General features: G+C 47.4%; 1 protein-coding gene across 1 annotated transcript in view; it reads left to right on the plus strand.

The window, feature by feature from the left end:
- The first annotated feature begins 2409 nt into the window (after positions 1–2409).
- The window catches only part of LOC110515469 (CD276 antigen), a 34197-nt gene continuing 22118 nt past the window's right edge, over positions 2410–14488 (plus strand). Inside the window, exons 1-4 of the mRNA XM_090185662.1 lie at positions 2410–2724; positions 3674–4057; positions 4465–4749; positions 4875–5014. Of these exons, the coding sequence (XP_090041788.1) occupies positions 2649–2724; positions 3674–4057; positions 4465–4749; positions 4875–5014 (885 nt within the window). The 5' untranslated portion in view covers positions 2410–2648. The remainder of the gene's footprint in view (positions 2725–3673; positions 4058–4464; positions 4750–4874; positions 5015–14488) is intronic.

A 14488-nucleotide genomic window follows, 5' to 3' on the forward strand; every position in this document is an offset into this window, starting at 1 on the left:
CCCAAGAAGTACAAGCCCCCACACCATTCTCTAACCTCTGAAATGTTGTCTTTGATGTGTGCATTTTGAAGTACCCCTTAACATCTAGTGTCTGTCTCTGTGGTAGAGTAGTGGTTATGGCGTTTGCTCCCCAAACCAGACTTTGAGAGTTCAAATCTGAGGAGAGCATTTTTTAGAGAGCCATTTTTGATGTTGCCTTTTGTTGTCATGAAAGAGCTAACTTGAGGTATGTACCCCCTAGTTCAAATCCCAGAGAAACAGTTAATGTAGCAACTTTTTTCTTGTTGCCTTTGTGGGTCTGAAAGAGCAAACCAGAGGTATGTAGGGGAAAAGGGGCTAGGTTCCCATCAAAAAGCAAGAATGAAGTGACACCTTGTTTCAAATGTCATTTCAGTAGAGTTGTGATAGCATACTATGGTGTGGAGTAACAACACAACCATACTCTGCAAAAGCCAACTTCTACCTGGGGCCATTCTTTGTAGACCATTCAAAAGTGTTCCTAGTCTTGGTCCGCCTGAAGAAAGCCACATGTTAAGATAGTTTAAAAATAGTTGAAGATATGGTGGTGAATTCCCAAAGGAGAGGTTGTGAGTTAAATTCCTTTCAAGAGCATGCCAACTTGCTTTTGTTGCCTTGACAGAACAATGTTGAGGTGGGGTTCCGGAAGGACATAGACATTAAGGGAAATTGAATAATAAAATGTTAGGGTACAGCAACTGGTGTTGAGAAGGAGTGCTGATCTACAAACAAACCCACCGCTGTCCATATAAAGTTATTCCAGAGACAACTGATTCAGAATGATCTAGGCAAAGCTGATCGTAGAAAAGTGCTCCTCTGTACGCATTTATGAAAATGTCTCAGGCTAAGAATGCTGAACAGGAATCAGTACCCCCCACACCCCGTCAAAGTAATGTTATTCATTCTACTCACAAATGCTAAACAGATCCTAGTTCAGCACTCCTACTTCAAGCCACCAAGTGAATGTTGGGTATTGGGTGCTAAATATCTTGAACAGTGGTTGAAAAAGTAACCAATTGTCATTCTTGAGTAAAAGTAAAGAAATGTTAATAGAAAATGACTCAAGTGAAAGTGAAAGTCACCCAGTAAAATACAATGTAAACGTCATTGCTAAAAGATACTGAAGTGTCAGTGGTAAAAGTACCAATTATTTGACCTTCCATATATTAAGCAAACCAGACAGCACAATTGTCTTGTATTTTTAATTATGAAATAGCCATGGGAACACTCAGACATAATTTACAAACGAAGCATGTGTTTAGTGAGTCCGCTAGATCAGAGGCAGTAGGGATGTTCTCTTGATAAGTGTGTGAATTGGACCATTTTCCTGTCCTTGCTTAGCATTCAAATGCATAAAGTACTTTTGGTTGCCAGGGAAACTGTATGGAGTAAAAAATATATTAATTTCTTTAAAAATGTGGCGAAGTAAAATTGAATGTTGTAAAGAAACAGAAAGAGTAAAAGTACAGATACAAAAAAAAAACAGATATAAACTAAATGTAGTGGAGTAGTTTAAATACATTTTTGTTAAGTAATTTGGTGTAAAGTCCACTGGACTTGAAAGGAACACCGGTACCCCATGTATATAACCTCGCTATTGTTATTTTACTGCTGATCTTTAATTATTTCTTACTTTTATTTCTTATTTTTTACTTAACACATTTTTCTTACAACTAAATTGTTGGTTAAGGGCTTCATTTCAGTATTTCACTGTAAGGTCTAAACATGTCTAAACATGTAGCAAATACTATTTGATTTGTTACACATGAAAAACATGTTGCGAACCTGGTGTGACATTATTGAAGCTGTGCTGCCACCTAGTGGACATCAAGAAGACCTACACTACACACATATATACATATATATATATATATATATATATATATACACACACACACTTTAACCTTAACACAGATGAGATGCTTTACATAAGTTGCTATTTTTTATTAGACACTAATATATATGTCCAATAAACAGACGTTCAAAAGTCGGAATGTGAAGCAAAAACGACTGGAAAGTTATTCTAAAGCAGTTGTAGTGAATCAAGCATCTTGGGGTTACCGGAAATAGGTCAAAGTATATATTTTAAATGTTCTAATTTATTTAATCTTTATTTAACTAGGCAATATGAACTCAACAACATCGACATAGACACCATTTACCTGCTATATTTGGGAAACAGGATTAACACAGAGAGAACTTGGCAAAATACAATGCATGTTTCTGTAGTACGAGTAGGTATATACAGTATCGTCGGTAACACATTGTGTACAAGCCACCTAGCTAATAAAATACTGGGGCTTGCGGTCATTAGTGACATTTCAACCACAGCGATTCCCCAATTGAGGCGCAACAGAGTTCACCCGCAAATGCAGGAACACCGGAAATAATAACTAAACCAATGGATGAGAAATGGTGGAGGCTACCAGAACGAAAATACATTTTTTCCGAATAAACGTGGTGAGTGAAAAACGTAATTACATAGCTCACTCCCTACCCGGTATCTCATTCTACTGTTATACGACTCTGTATGCGTTGCTTGTTGGCAACCTTGTTATTTACGAAGTTTTTGGAACGGATTCCTGTTGGAACGTTCCACAAATTATACCCACCCTGGCAAGTCAGCCAATATGAAGACTTCTTTGCCCTTCTGGTTGTGTACAATGTCAATGATCGGAATATCATCAACATCTAGTGATACAGTTGGTAAGTAAGTTAGCTTGCTAGGACTAATGTGGATTATATGCAGTTTCTGTAGCATTGAACACGGCCCGGTTTCCCGAAAGCATCGGATAGGATACGACGGTTCTAACGATAAACGTAGCCTTAAGATGCTTCTTGTAAAACCGGGGCCAAATCAAAGTTTATTTGTCGTGTACACTGATTTGCAGGTGTAACATCTTGCTGTCATGGTCAGGTATTGCTATTAACTGTGGTTACATTTCTTCAGTCCCTTCCTAAAGCTTTTAACCGAAACAAGGGCACGGAATAGGCTTTGTTATTGTTTCAACAGCTGATTGCTGCTTTAAAGAAATGTCTGCAGGTAACTGTTCAGGAGAACTATATATAAAAAAATGATATTCCTGTGTTTTATATATATTTCCACACTATGAGGTTGGAATGGATGATTATGCCATTTTAGTGTTGGAGCTGTTTGAAAAGACCAGGTGCAATTTCAGCCTGTTTTGGTGGGATGGAGTTTTGTCTTTCCATGGTGACATCACCATGAGGTAAATTAGTTAATAGACCAATAAGAAAGAGTTCCAATCGTCTCTGCCAATAACAGCTCGTTTTCAGTGTTTCCTGAGGTCTCCTAGCATCATGTGAAAGCTCTCACTAAAGAGAGATCAGCTGTCTGTGGAAATGCAGCCTTTTTTCATATCTGTGATTGATTCAAACACCTCCGATCAACTCATCAATAAACCGATTGTTCGAATTGATCCCTACTATTTAGTGAGACACTTTATTGAATTGTGTATGAGAGTAAAGTTCACATTTGTAGGATTGATGTTAGTCAATGTTCATAGACCATTTCATGTTTCAAATGACCTTAGCTGTTGTGGGAGTCACTATCCACCTGCTCAACATACAGTAGGCATATGTCTTGCTTTGTCTCAAAGTATATGAATCTGTAATCTGTTTTTCTCACGGACAGTTCAACCCATTGTGGCCTTAGTTGGTGATGACGTCATCCTACCTTGCACCCTGAGACACACCGTCAGTGCTGTGCATCAGTCAATAGAGTGGCAGAGACCGGACCTAAAACCAAAAGAGGTCCATCTTTACAGAGATGAGAAGGACGATCTGGTGCTCCAGAATCCAGTCTTCAGGGGAAGGACGTCACTGTTCAAAGAGGAACTAGAGAACGGCAACACTAGTTTAAAGTTGACCAGAGTGAAACTCTCTGATGCTGGAAACTACACCTGTTACATTCCACTGCTGGACCACCAGAAAACCATCATTCAACTCCTTGTTGGTGAGTCAACACACCTGCTGACCACCCAAACCCCCTTAGGAGACAGATCTCATGAAATCAAGGGTGAGTTCAATGTCAAGTCCATTGCATGATGAGTATTAGTTCCATACTGTAGATTGGTTAGACTACATACTTACCTTAACCCAAGTCCATGTAACTTTGGTATACGGTCTGATATCACAAACATTATAAACTAGGTGGTTTGAGCCCTGAATGCTGATTGGCTGAAAGCCGTGGTATACGGACTGATATCACAAACATATTAAACTAGGTGGTTTGAGCCCTGAATGCTGATTGGCTGAAAGCCGTGGTATACAGTCTGATATCACAAACATATTAAACTAGGTGGTTTGAGCCCTGAATGCTGATTGGCTGAAAGCCAGATTACAGTCTAATATCACAAACATTATAAACTAGGTGGTTTGAGCCCTGAATGCTGATTGGCTGAAAGCCGTGGTATATCTGTATAGGTGCTGTGTCCAGACCAGTTATCATCATTGAGAGAATGGAAGGCGATGAGGTGGTCCTGCGGTGTGAGGCTGAAGGCTGCTACCCAGAGCCTGTCATGGAGTGGTTTGACGCTCAGGGACGTGTCCTCCCTGCTGCTGGACCTACAGAGACGTCCAGAGACCGTAAAGGCTGCTACACTGTGACAAGCCATGTCATCGTCCCGAACTCTGACAACAACACCTTCACCTGTCGCGTTCAACAGTTGGAGATCAAACACATGAAGGAGAGACAGGTTCATGTTCCAGGTGAGTCTGTTTTGGATATTTGAATGAAGGCACTATCTGTAAAAAAAAAAAAGGTCCTGTTTTAAAAGTCCTTTCATGTGTAATAATCATTAGGTATTGTAATAATTCTACTTCCTGTGTTTCAGATCAGATGTTTCCTAAGACGTGTCATTCCTGCTGGCTGACAGTTCTTGTTGCAGTTCCTGTAGTTTATTTAGCTGGAGTTGGAGCTGGAGCTGGAGGTCTCTCTCTACCTGTTGATAAAAAAAGGGATATTGACCATCAAGTAAGTCATGGGAGTTACTTCCTGGTGTGGTAGTGTTATGTGGTGGAGTTACTTCCTGGTGTGGTAGTGTTATGTGGTGGAGTTACTTCCTGGTGTGGTAGTGTTATGTTACTTCCTGGTGTGGTAGTGTTATGTGGTGGAGTTACTTCCTGGTGTGGTAGTGTTATGTGGTGGAGTTACTTCCTGGTGTGGTAGTGTTCTGTTACTTCCTGGTGTGGTAGTGTTCTGTTACTTCCTGGTGTGGTAGTGTTATGTGGTGGAGTTACTTCCTGGTGTGGTAGTGTTCTATTACTTCCTGGTGTGGTAGTGTTCTGTTACTTCCTGGTGTGGTAGTGTTCTGTGGTGGAGTTATGATATATTAATCAACCTCATGTCTGTCTACATCGGTGGTCACCAACCGGTCGATCGTGATTGACTGGTCCATTTCCAAGCCAGTCACCAAACATTTCTGTATAAAACCCAACGATAAAGCTGAGAAGAACAACATTGCCAGGGCAATTCAAGCTTATCCAATATGCAGTGATACTGTATTGGGTCTATATCCTATAGCACAAACCTCATCGCTACAGAACTGTTTTTAATAGGTTAATGTTGCGTAGGCTTCTGTTTCTGAAGTCCTGTTTAAAAGAGAATCTGAGTGGTAGTGATGTTGACAGAAGGTTGGTGACCACTGGTCTACATGGTCAATAGGTGACCACTGGTCTACACGGTCAATAGGGGACCACTGGTCAATAGGGGACCACTGGTCAATAGGTGACCACTGGTCTACACGGTCAATAGGGGACCACTGGTCAATAGGGGACCACTGGTCAGTAGGGGACCACTGGTCAGTAGGGGACCACTGGTCAATAGGGGACCACTGGTCAATAGGGGACCACTGGTCAATAGGGGACCACTGGTCAATAGGGGACCACTGGTCTACATGGTCTATAGGGGACCACTGGTCTACATGGTCTATAGGGGACCACTGGTCTACATGGTCTATAGGGGACCACTGGTCTACATGGTCTATAGGGGACCACTGGTCTACATGGTCTATAGGGGACCACTGGTCTACATGGTCTATAGGGGACCACTGGTCTACATGGTCTATAGGGGACCACTGGTCTACATGGTCTATAGGGGACCACTGGTCAATAGGGGACCACTGGTCAATAGGGGACCACTGGTCTATAGGGGACCACTGGTCTACATGGTCTATAGGGGACCACTGGTCTACATGGTCTATAGGGGACCACTGGTCTACATGGTCTATAGGGGACCACTGGTCTACATGGTCTATAGGGGACCACTGGTCAATAGGGGACCACTGGTCAGTAGGGGACCACTGGTCAGTAGGGGACCACTGGTCAGTAGGGGACCACTGGTCAATAGGGGACCACTGGTCAATAGGGGACCACTGGTCAATAGGGGACCACTGGTCAATAGGGGACCACTGGTCTACACGGTCAATAGGGGACCACTGGTCAATAGGGGACCACTGGTCTATAGGGGACCACTGGTCTATAGGGGACCACTGGTCTATAGGGGACCACTGGTCTATAGGGGACCACTGGTCTGTACGGGACCACTGGTCAATAGGGGACCACTGGTCAATAGGGGACCACTGGTCTACATGGTCAATAGGGGACCACTGGTCTACATGGTCAATAGGGGACCACTGGTCTACACGGTCTATAGGGGACCACTGGTCTACATGGTCAATAGGGGACCACTGGTCTACATGGTCAATAGGGGACCACTGGTCTACACGGTCAATAGGAGACCACTGGTCTACATGGTCAATAGGGGACCACTGGTCTACATGGTCAATAGGGGACCACTGGTCTACACGGTCAATAGGAGACCACTGGTCTACATGGTCAATAGGGGACCACTGGTCTACATGGTCAATAGGGGACCACTGGTCTACATGGTCAATAGGGGACCACTGGTCAATAGGGGACCACTGGTCTACACGGTCTATAGGGGACCACTGGTCTACATGGTCAATAGGGGACCACTGGTCTACACGGTCTATAGGGGACCACTGGTCTACACGGTCAATAGGAGACCACTGGTCTACATGGTCAATAGGGGACCACTGGTCAATAGGGGACCACTGGTCAATAGGTGACCACTGGTCTACATGGTCAGTAGGGGACCACTGGTCAGTAGGTGACCACTGGTCTACATGGTCAGTAGGGGACCACTGGTCAGTAGGGGACCACTGGTCAATAGGGGACCACTGGTCTACACGGTCAATAGGGGACCACTGGTCAATAGGGGACCACTGGTCTACACGGTCTATAGGGGACCACTGGTCTATAGGGGACCACTGGTCTATAGGGGACCACTGGTCAATAGGGGACCACTGTCAATAGGGTACCACTGGTCTACACAGTCAATAGGGGACCACTGGTCTACATGGTCAATAGGGGACCACTGGTCTACATGGTCAATAGGGGACCACTGGTCTACACGGTCAATAGGGGACCACTGGTCTACATGGTCAATAGGGGACCACTGGTCTATAGGGGACCACTGGTCTACATGGTCAATAGGGGACCACTGGTCTACATGGTCAATAGGGGACCACTGGTCTACATGGTCAATAGGGGACCACTGGTCTACATGGTCAATAGGGGACCACTGGTCTACACGGTCTATAGGGGACCACTGGTCTACATGGTCAATAGGAGACCACTGGTCTACACGGTCTATAGGGGACCACTGGTCTACATGGTCAATAGGAGACCACTGGTCTACACGGTCAATAGGGGACCACTGGTCTACATGGTCAATAGGGGACCACTGGTCTACATGGTCAATAGGGGACCACTGGTCTACATGGTCAATAGGAGACCACTGGTCAGTAGGGGACCACTGGTCAATAGGGGACCACTGGTCTACATGGTCAATAGGGGACCACTGGTCTACACGGTCTATAGGGGACCACTGGTCTACATGGTCAATAGGAGACCACTGGTCTACACGGTCAATAGGAGACCACTGGTCTACACGGTCTATAGGGGACCACTGGTCTACATGGTCAATAGGGGACCACTGGTCTACATGGTCAATAGGGGACCACTGGTCTACATGGTCAATAGGGGACCACTGGTCTACATGGTCTATAGGGGACCACTGGTCTACACGGTCTATAGGGGACCACTGGTTAATAGGGGACCACTGGTCAATAGGGGACCACTGGTCTACACGGTCAATAGGGGACCACTGGTCAATAGGGGACCACTGGTCAATAGGGGACCACTGGTCTACACGGTCTATAGGGGACCACTGGTCTATAGGGGACCACTGGTCTATAGGGGACCACTGGTCAGTACGGGACCACTGGTCAATAGGGGACCACTGGTCAGTAGGGGACCACTGGTCAATAGGGGACCACTGGTCAGTAGGGGACCACTGGTCAATAGGGGACCACTGGTCTACATGGTCAATAGGGGACCACTGGTCAATAGGGGACCACTGGTCAATAGGGGACCACTGGTCTACACGGTCAATAGGGGACCACTGGTCTACATGGTCAATAGGGGACCACTGGTCTACACGGTCTATAGGGGACCACTGGTCTACACGGTCTATAGGGGACCACTGGTCAATAGGGGACCACTGGTCTACATGGTCAATAGGGGACCACTGGTCAATAGGGGACCACTGGTCTACATGGTCAATAGGGGACCACTGGTCTACACGGTCTATAGGGGACCACTGGTCTACATGGTCTATAGGGGACCACTGGTCTACATGGTCTATAGGGGACCACTGGTCTATAGGGGACCACTGGTCTACATGGTCTATAGGGGACCACTGGTCTATAGGGGACCACTGGTCTACATGGTCTATAGGGGACCACTGGTCTACACGGTCAATAGGAGACCACTGGTCTATAGGGGACCACTGGTCTACATGGTCTATAGGGGACCACTGGTCAATAGGGGACCACTGGTCTACATGGTCTATAGGGGACCACTGGTCTACATGGTCTATAGGGGACCACTGGTCTACATGGTCTATAGGGGACCACTGGTCAATAGGGGACCACTGGTCTACATGGTCAATAGGGGACCACTGGTCAATAGGGGACCACTGGTCAGTAGGGGACCACTGGTCAATAGGGGACCACTGGTCAGTAGGGGACCACTGGTCAATAGGGGACCACTGGTCTACACGGTCAATTGGGGACCACTGGTCAATAGGGGACCACTGGTCTACATGGTCTATAGGGGACCACTGGTCTACATGGTCAGTAGGGGACCACTGGTCTACATGGTCAATAGGGGACCACTGGTCTACATGGTCAATAGGGGACCACTGGTCAATAGGGGACTACTGGTCAATAGGGGACCACTGGTCTACATGGTCTATAGGGGACCACTGGTCTACACGGTCAATAGGGGACCACTGGTCTACATGGTCAATAGGGGACCACTGGTCTACATGGTCAATAGGGGACCACTGGTCTACATGGTCAGTAGGGGACCACTGGTCTACATGGTCAATAGGGGACCACTGGTCTACATGGTCAATAGGGGACCACTGGTCAATAGGGGACCACTGGTCAATAGGGGACCACTGGTCTACATGGTCAATAGGGGACCACTGGTCAATAGGGGACCACTGGTCAGTAGGGGACCACTGGTCTACATGGTCAATAGGGGACCACTGGTCTACATGGTCAATAGGGGACCACTGGTCTACATGGTCTATAGGGGACCACTGGTCTACATGGTCTATAGGGGACCACTGGTCTACATGGTCAATAGGGGACCACTGGTCTACATGGTCTATAGGGGACCACTGGTCAATAGGAGACCACTGGTCAATAGGGGACCACTGGTCTCCATGGTCTATAGGGGACCACTGGTCAATAGGGGACCACTGGTCAATAGGGGACCACTGGTCTACATGGTCGATAGGGGACCACTGGTCTACATGGTCTATAGGGGACCACTGGTCAATAGGGGACCACTGGTCTACATGGTCAATAGGGGACCACTGGTCTACATGGTCGGTCTACATGGTCTATAGGGGACCACTGGTCAATAGGGGACCACTGGTCAATAGGGGACCACTGGTCTACATGGTCTATAGGGGACCACTGGTCTACATGTTCTATAGGGGACCACTGGTCAATAGGGGACCACTGGTCAATAGGGGACCACTGGTCAATAGGGGACCACTGGTCTACATGGTCTATAGGGGACCACTGGTCTACATGGTCTATAGGGGACCACTGGTCTACATGGTCTATAGGGGACCACTGGTCTACATGGTCTATAGGGGACCACTGGTCAATAGGGGACCACTGGTCAATAGGTGACCACTGGTCTATAGGGGACCACTGGTCTACATGGTCTATAGGGGACCACTGGTCTACATGGTCTATAGGGGACCACTGGTCTACATGGTCTATAGGGGACCACTGGTCTACATGGTCTATAGGGGACCACTGGTCAATAGGGGACCACTGGTCAATAGGTGACCACTGGTCTACATGGTCAATAGGGGACCACTGGTCAATAGGGGACCACTGGTCAGTAGGGGACCACTGGTCAGTAGGGGACCACTGGTCAGTAGGGGACCACTGGTCAATAGGGGACCACTGGTCAATAGGGGACCACTGGTCTACACGGTCAATAGGGGACCACTGGTCAATAGGGGACCACTGGTCTATAGGGGACCACTGGTCTATAGGGGACCACTGGTCTATAGGGGACCACTGGTCTATAGGGGACCACTGGTCTGTACGGGACCACTGGTCAATAGGGGACCACTGGTCAGTAGGGGACCACTGGTCAATAGGGGACCACTGGTCTACATGGTCTATAGGGGACCACTGGTCTACACGGTCAATAGGGGACCACTGGTCTACATGGTCTATAGGGGACCACTGGTCTACATGGTCTATAGGGGACCACTGGTCAATAGGGGACCACTGGTCAATAGGTGACCACTGGTCAATAGGGGACCACTGGTCTACATGGTCTATAGGGGACCACTGGTCAATAGGAGACCACTGGTCTACATGGTCTATAGGGGACCACTGGTCTACACGGTCAATAGGGGACCACTGGTCTACATGGTCTATAGGGGACCACTGGTCTACATGGTCTATAGGGGACCACTGGTCAATAGGGGACCACTGGTCAATAGGTGACCACTGGTCAATAGGGGACCACTGGTCTACATGGTCTATAGGGGACCACTGGTCTACATGGTCTATAGGGGACCACTGGTCTACATGGTCTATAGGGGACCACTGGTCTACATGGACTATAGGGGACCACTGGTCTACATGGTCAATAGGGGACCACTGGTCTACATGGTCAATAGGGGACCACTGGTCTACATGGTCGGTCTACATGGTCTATAGGGGACCACTGGTCAATAGGGGACCACTGGTCAATAGGGAACCACTGGTCTACATGGTCTATAGGGGACCACTGGTCTACATGTTCTATAGGGGACCACTGGTCAATAGGGGACCACTGGTCAATAGGGGACCACTGGTCAATAGGGGACCACTGGTCTACATGGTCTATAGGGGACCACTGGTCTACATGGTCTACAGGGGACCACTGGTCTACATGGTCTATAGGGGACCACTGGTCTACATGGTCTATAGGGGACCACTGGTCAATAGGGGACCACTGGTCAATAGGTGACCACTGGTCTATAGGGGACCACTGGTCTACATGGTCTATAGGGGACCACTGGTCTACATGGTCTATAGGGGACCACTGGTCTACATGGTCTATAGGGGACCACTGGTCTACATGGTCTATAGGGGACCACTGGTCAATAGGTGACCACTGGTCTACATGGTCAATAGGGGACCACTGGTCAATAGGGGACCACTGGTCAGTAGGGGACCACTGGCCAGTAGGGGACCACTGGTCAGTAGGGGACCACTGGTCAGTAGGGGACCACTGGTCAATAGGGGACCACTGGTCAATAGGGGACCACTGGTCTACACGGTCAATAGGGGACCACTGGTCAATAGGGGACCACTGGTCTATAGGGGACCACTGGTCTATAGGGGACCACTGGTCTATAGGGGACCACTGGTCTGTACGGGACCACTGGTCAATAGGGGACCACTGGTCAATAGGGGACCACTGGTCAGTAGGGGACCACTGGTTAATAGGGGACCACTGGTCAATAGGGGACCACTGGTCAGTAGGGGACCACTGGTCAATAGGGGACCACTGGTCTACATGGTCAATAGGGGACCACTGGTCAATAGGGGACCACTGGTCAATAGGGGACCACTGGTCTACACGGTCAATAGGGGACCACTGGTCAATAGGGGACCACTGGTCTATAGGGGACCACTGGTCTATAGGGGACCACTGGTCTATAGGGGACCACTGGTCTATAGGGGACCACTGGTCTGTACGGGACCACTGGTCAATAGGGGACCACTGGTCAGTAGGGGACCACTGGTCAATAGGGGACCACTGGTCTACATGGTCAATAGGGGACCACTGGTCTACATGGTCAATAGGGGACCACTGGTCTACACGGTCTATAGGGGACCACTGGTCTACATGGTCTATAGGGGACCACTGGTCTACATGGTCTATAGGGGACCACTGGTCTATAGGGGACCACTGGTCTACATGGTCTATAGGGGACCACTGGTCTATAGGGGACCACTGGTCTACATGGTCTATAGGGGACCACTGGTCTACACGGTCAATAGGAGACCACTGGTCTATAGGGGACCACTGGTCTACATGGTCTATAGGGGACCACTGGTCAATAGGGGACCACTGGTCTACATGGTCTATAGGGGACCACTGGTCTACATGGTCTATAGGGGACCACTGGTCTACATGGTCTATAGGGGACCACTGGTCAATAGGGGACCACTGGTCTACATGGTCAATAGGGGACCACTGGTCAATAGGGGACCACTGGTCAGTAGGGGACCACTGGTCAATAGGGGACCACTGGTCAGTAGGGGACCACTGGTCAATAGGGGACCACTGGTCTACACGGTCAATAGGGGACCACTGGTCAATAGGGGACCACTGGTCTACATGGTCTATAGGGGACCACTGGTCTACACGGTCAATAGGGGACCACTGGTCTACATGGTCAATAGGGGACCACTGGTCTACATGGTCAATAGGGGACCACTGGTCTACATGGTCAATAGGGGACCACTGGTCTACATGGTCAGTAGGGGACCACTGGTCTACATGGTCAATAGGGGACCACTGGTCTACATGGTCAATAGGGGACCACTGGTCAATAGGGGACCACTGGTCAATAGGGGACCACTGGTCTACATGGTCAATAGGGGACCACTGGTCAATAGGGGACCACTGGTCAGTAGGGGACCACTGGTCTACATGGTCAATAGGGGACCACTGGTCTACATGGTCAATAGGGGACCACTGGTCTACACGGTCTATAGGGGACCACTGGTCTACATGGTCTATAGGGGACCACTGGTCTACATGGTCAATAGGGGACCACTGGTCTACACGGTCTATAGGGGACCACTGGTCTACATGGTCTATAGGGGACCACTGGTCTACATGGTCAATAGGGGACCACTGGTCTACACGGTCAATAGGTGATGTCAATCATATTATACTCCTATATGAAACTAATTAGTGTTTAGTTTTTTAAATGTTTCTTAGTTGACTGATCATGTGAGGTTCTATTAGACAGTTCTGTTAGTTGACTGTGTTCATGTGAGGTGCTATTAGACAGTTCTGTTAGTTGACTGATCATGTGAGGTTCTATTAGACAGTTCTGTTAGTTGACTGATCATGTGAGGTTCTATTAGACAGTTCTGTTAGTTGACTGATCATGTGAGGTTCTATTAGACAGTTCTGTTAGTTGACTGATCATGTGAGGTGCTATTAGACAGTTCTGTTAGTTGACTGTGTTCATGTTAGGTTCTATTAGACAGTTCTGTTAGTTGACTGATCATGTGAGGTTCTATTAGACAGTTCTGTTAGTTGACTGATCATGTGAGGTTCTATTAGACAGTTCTGTTAGTTGACTGATCATGTGAGGTGCTATTAGACAGTTCTGTTAGTTGACTGATCATGTGAGGTTCTATTAGACAGTTCTGTTAGTTGACTGATCATGTGAGGTTCTATTAGACAGTTCTGTTAGTTGACTGATCATGTGAGGTTCTATTAGACAGTTCTGTTAGTTGACTGATCATGTGAGGTTCTATTAGACAGTTCTGTTAGTTGACTGATCATGTGAGGTTCTATTAGACAGTTCTGTTAGTTGACTGATCATGTGAGGTTCTATTAGACAGTTCTGTTAGTTGACTGATCATGTGAGGTGCTATTAGACAGTTCTGTTAGTTGACTGTGTTCATGTTAGGTTCTATTAGACAGTTCTGTTAGTTGACTGATCATGTGAGGTTCTATTAGACAGTTCTGTTAGTTGACTGTTTTCATGTGAGGTTCTATTAGACAGTTCTGTTAGTTGACTGAT

Source organism: Oncorhynchus mykiss, chromosome 9, assembly GCF_057628025.1.
Source record: "Oncorhynchus mykiss isolate SJ-2025 chromosome 9, ASM5762802v1, whole genome shotgun sequence".
Taxonomy (NCBI): Eukaryota; Metazoa; Chordata; class Actinopteri; order Salmoniformes; family Salmonidae; genus Oncorhynchus; species Oncorhynchus mykiss.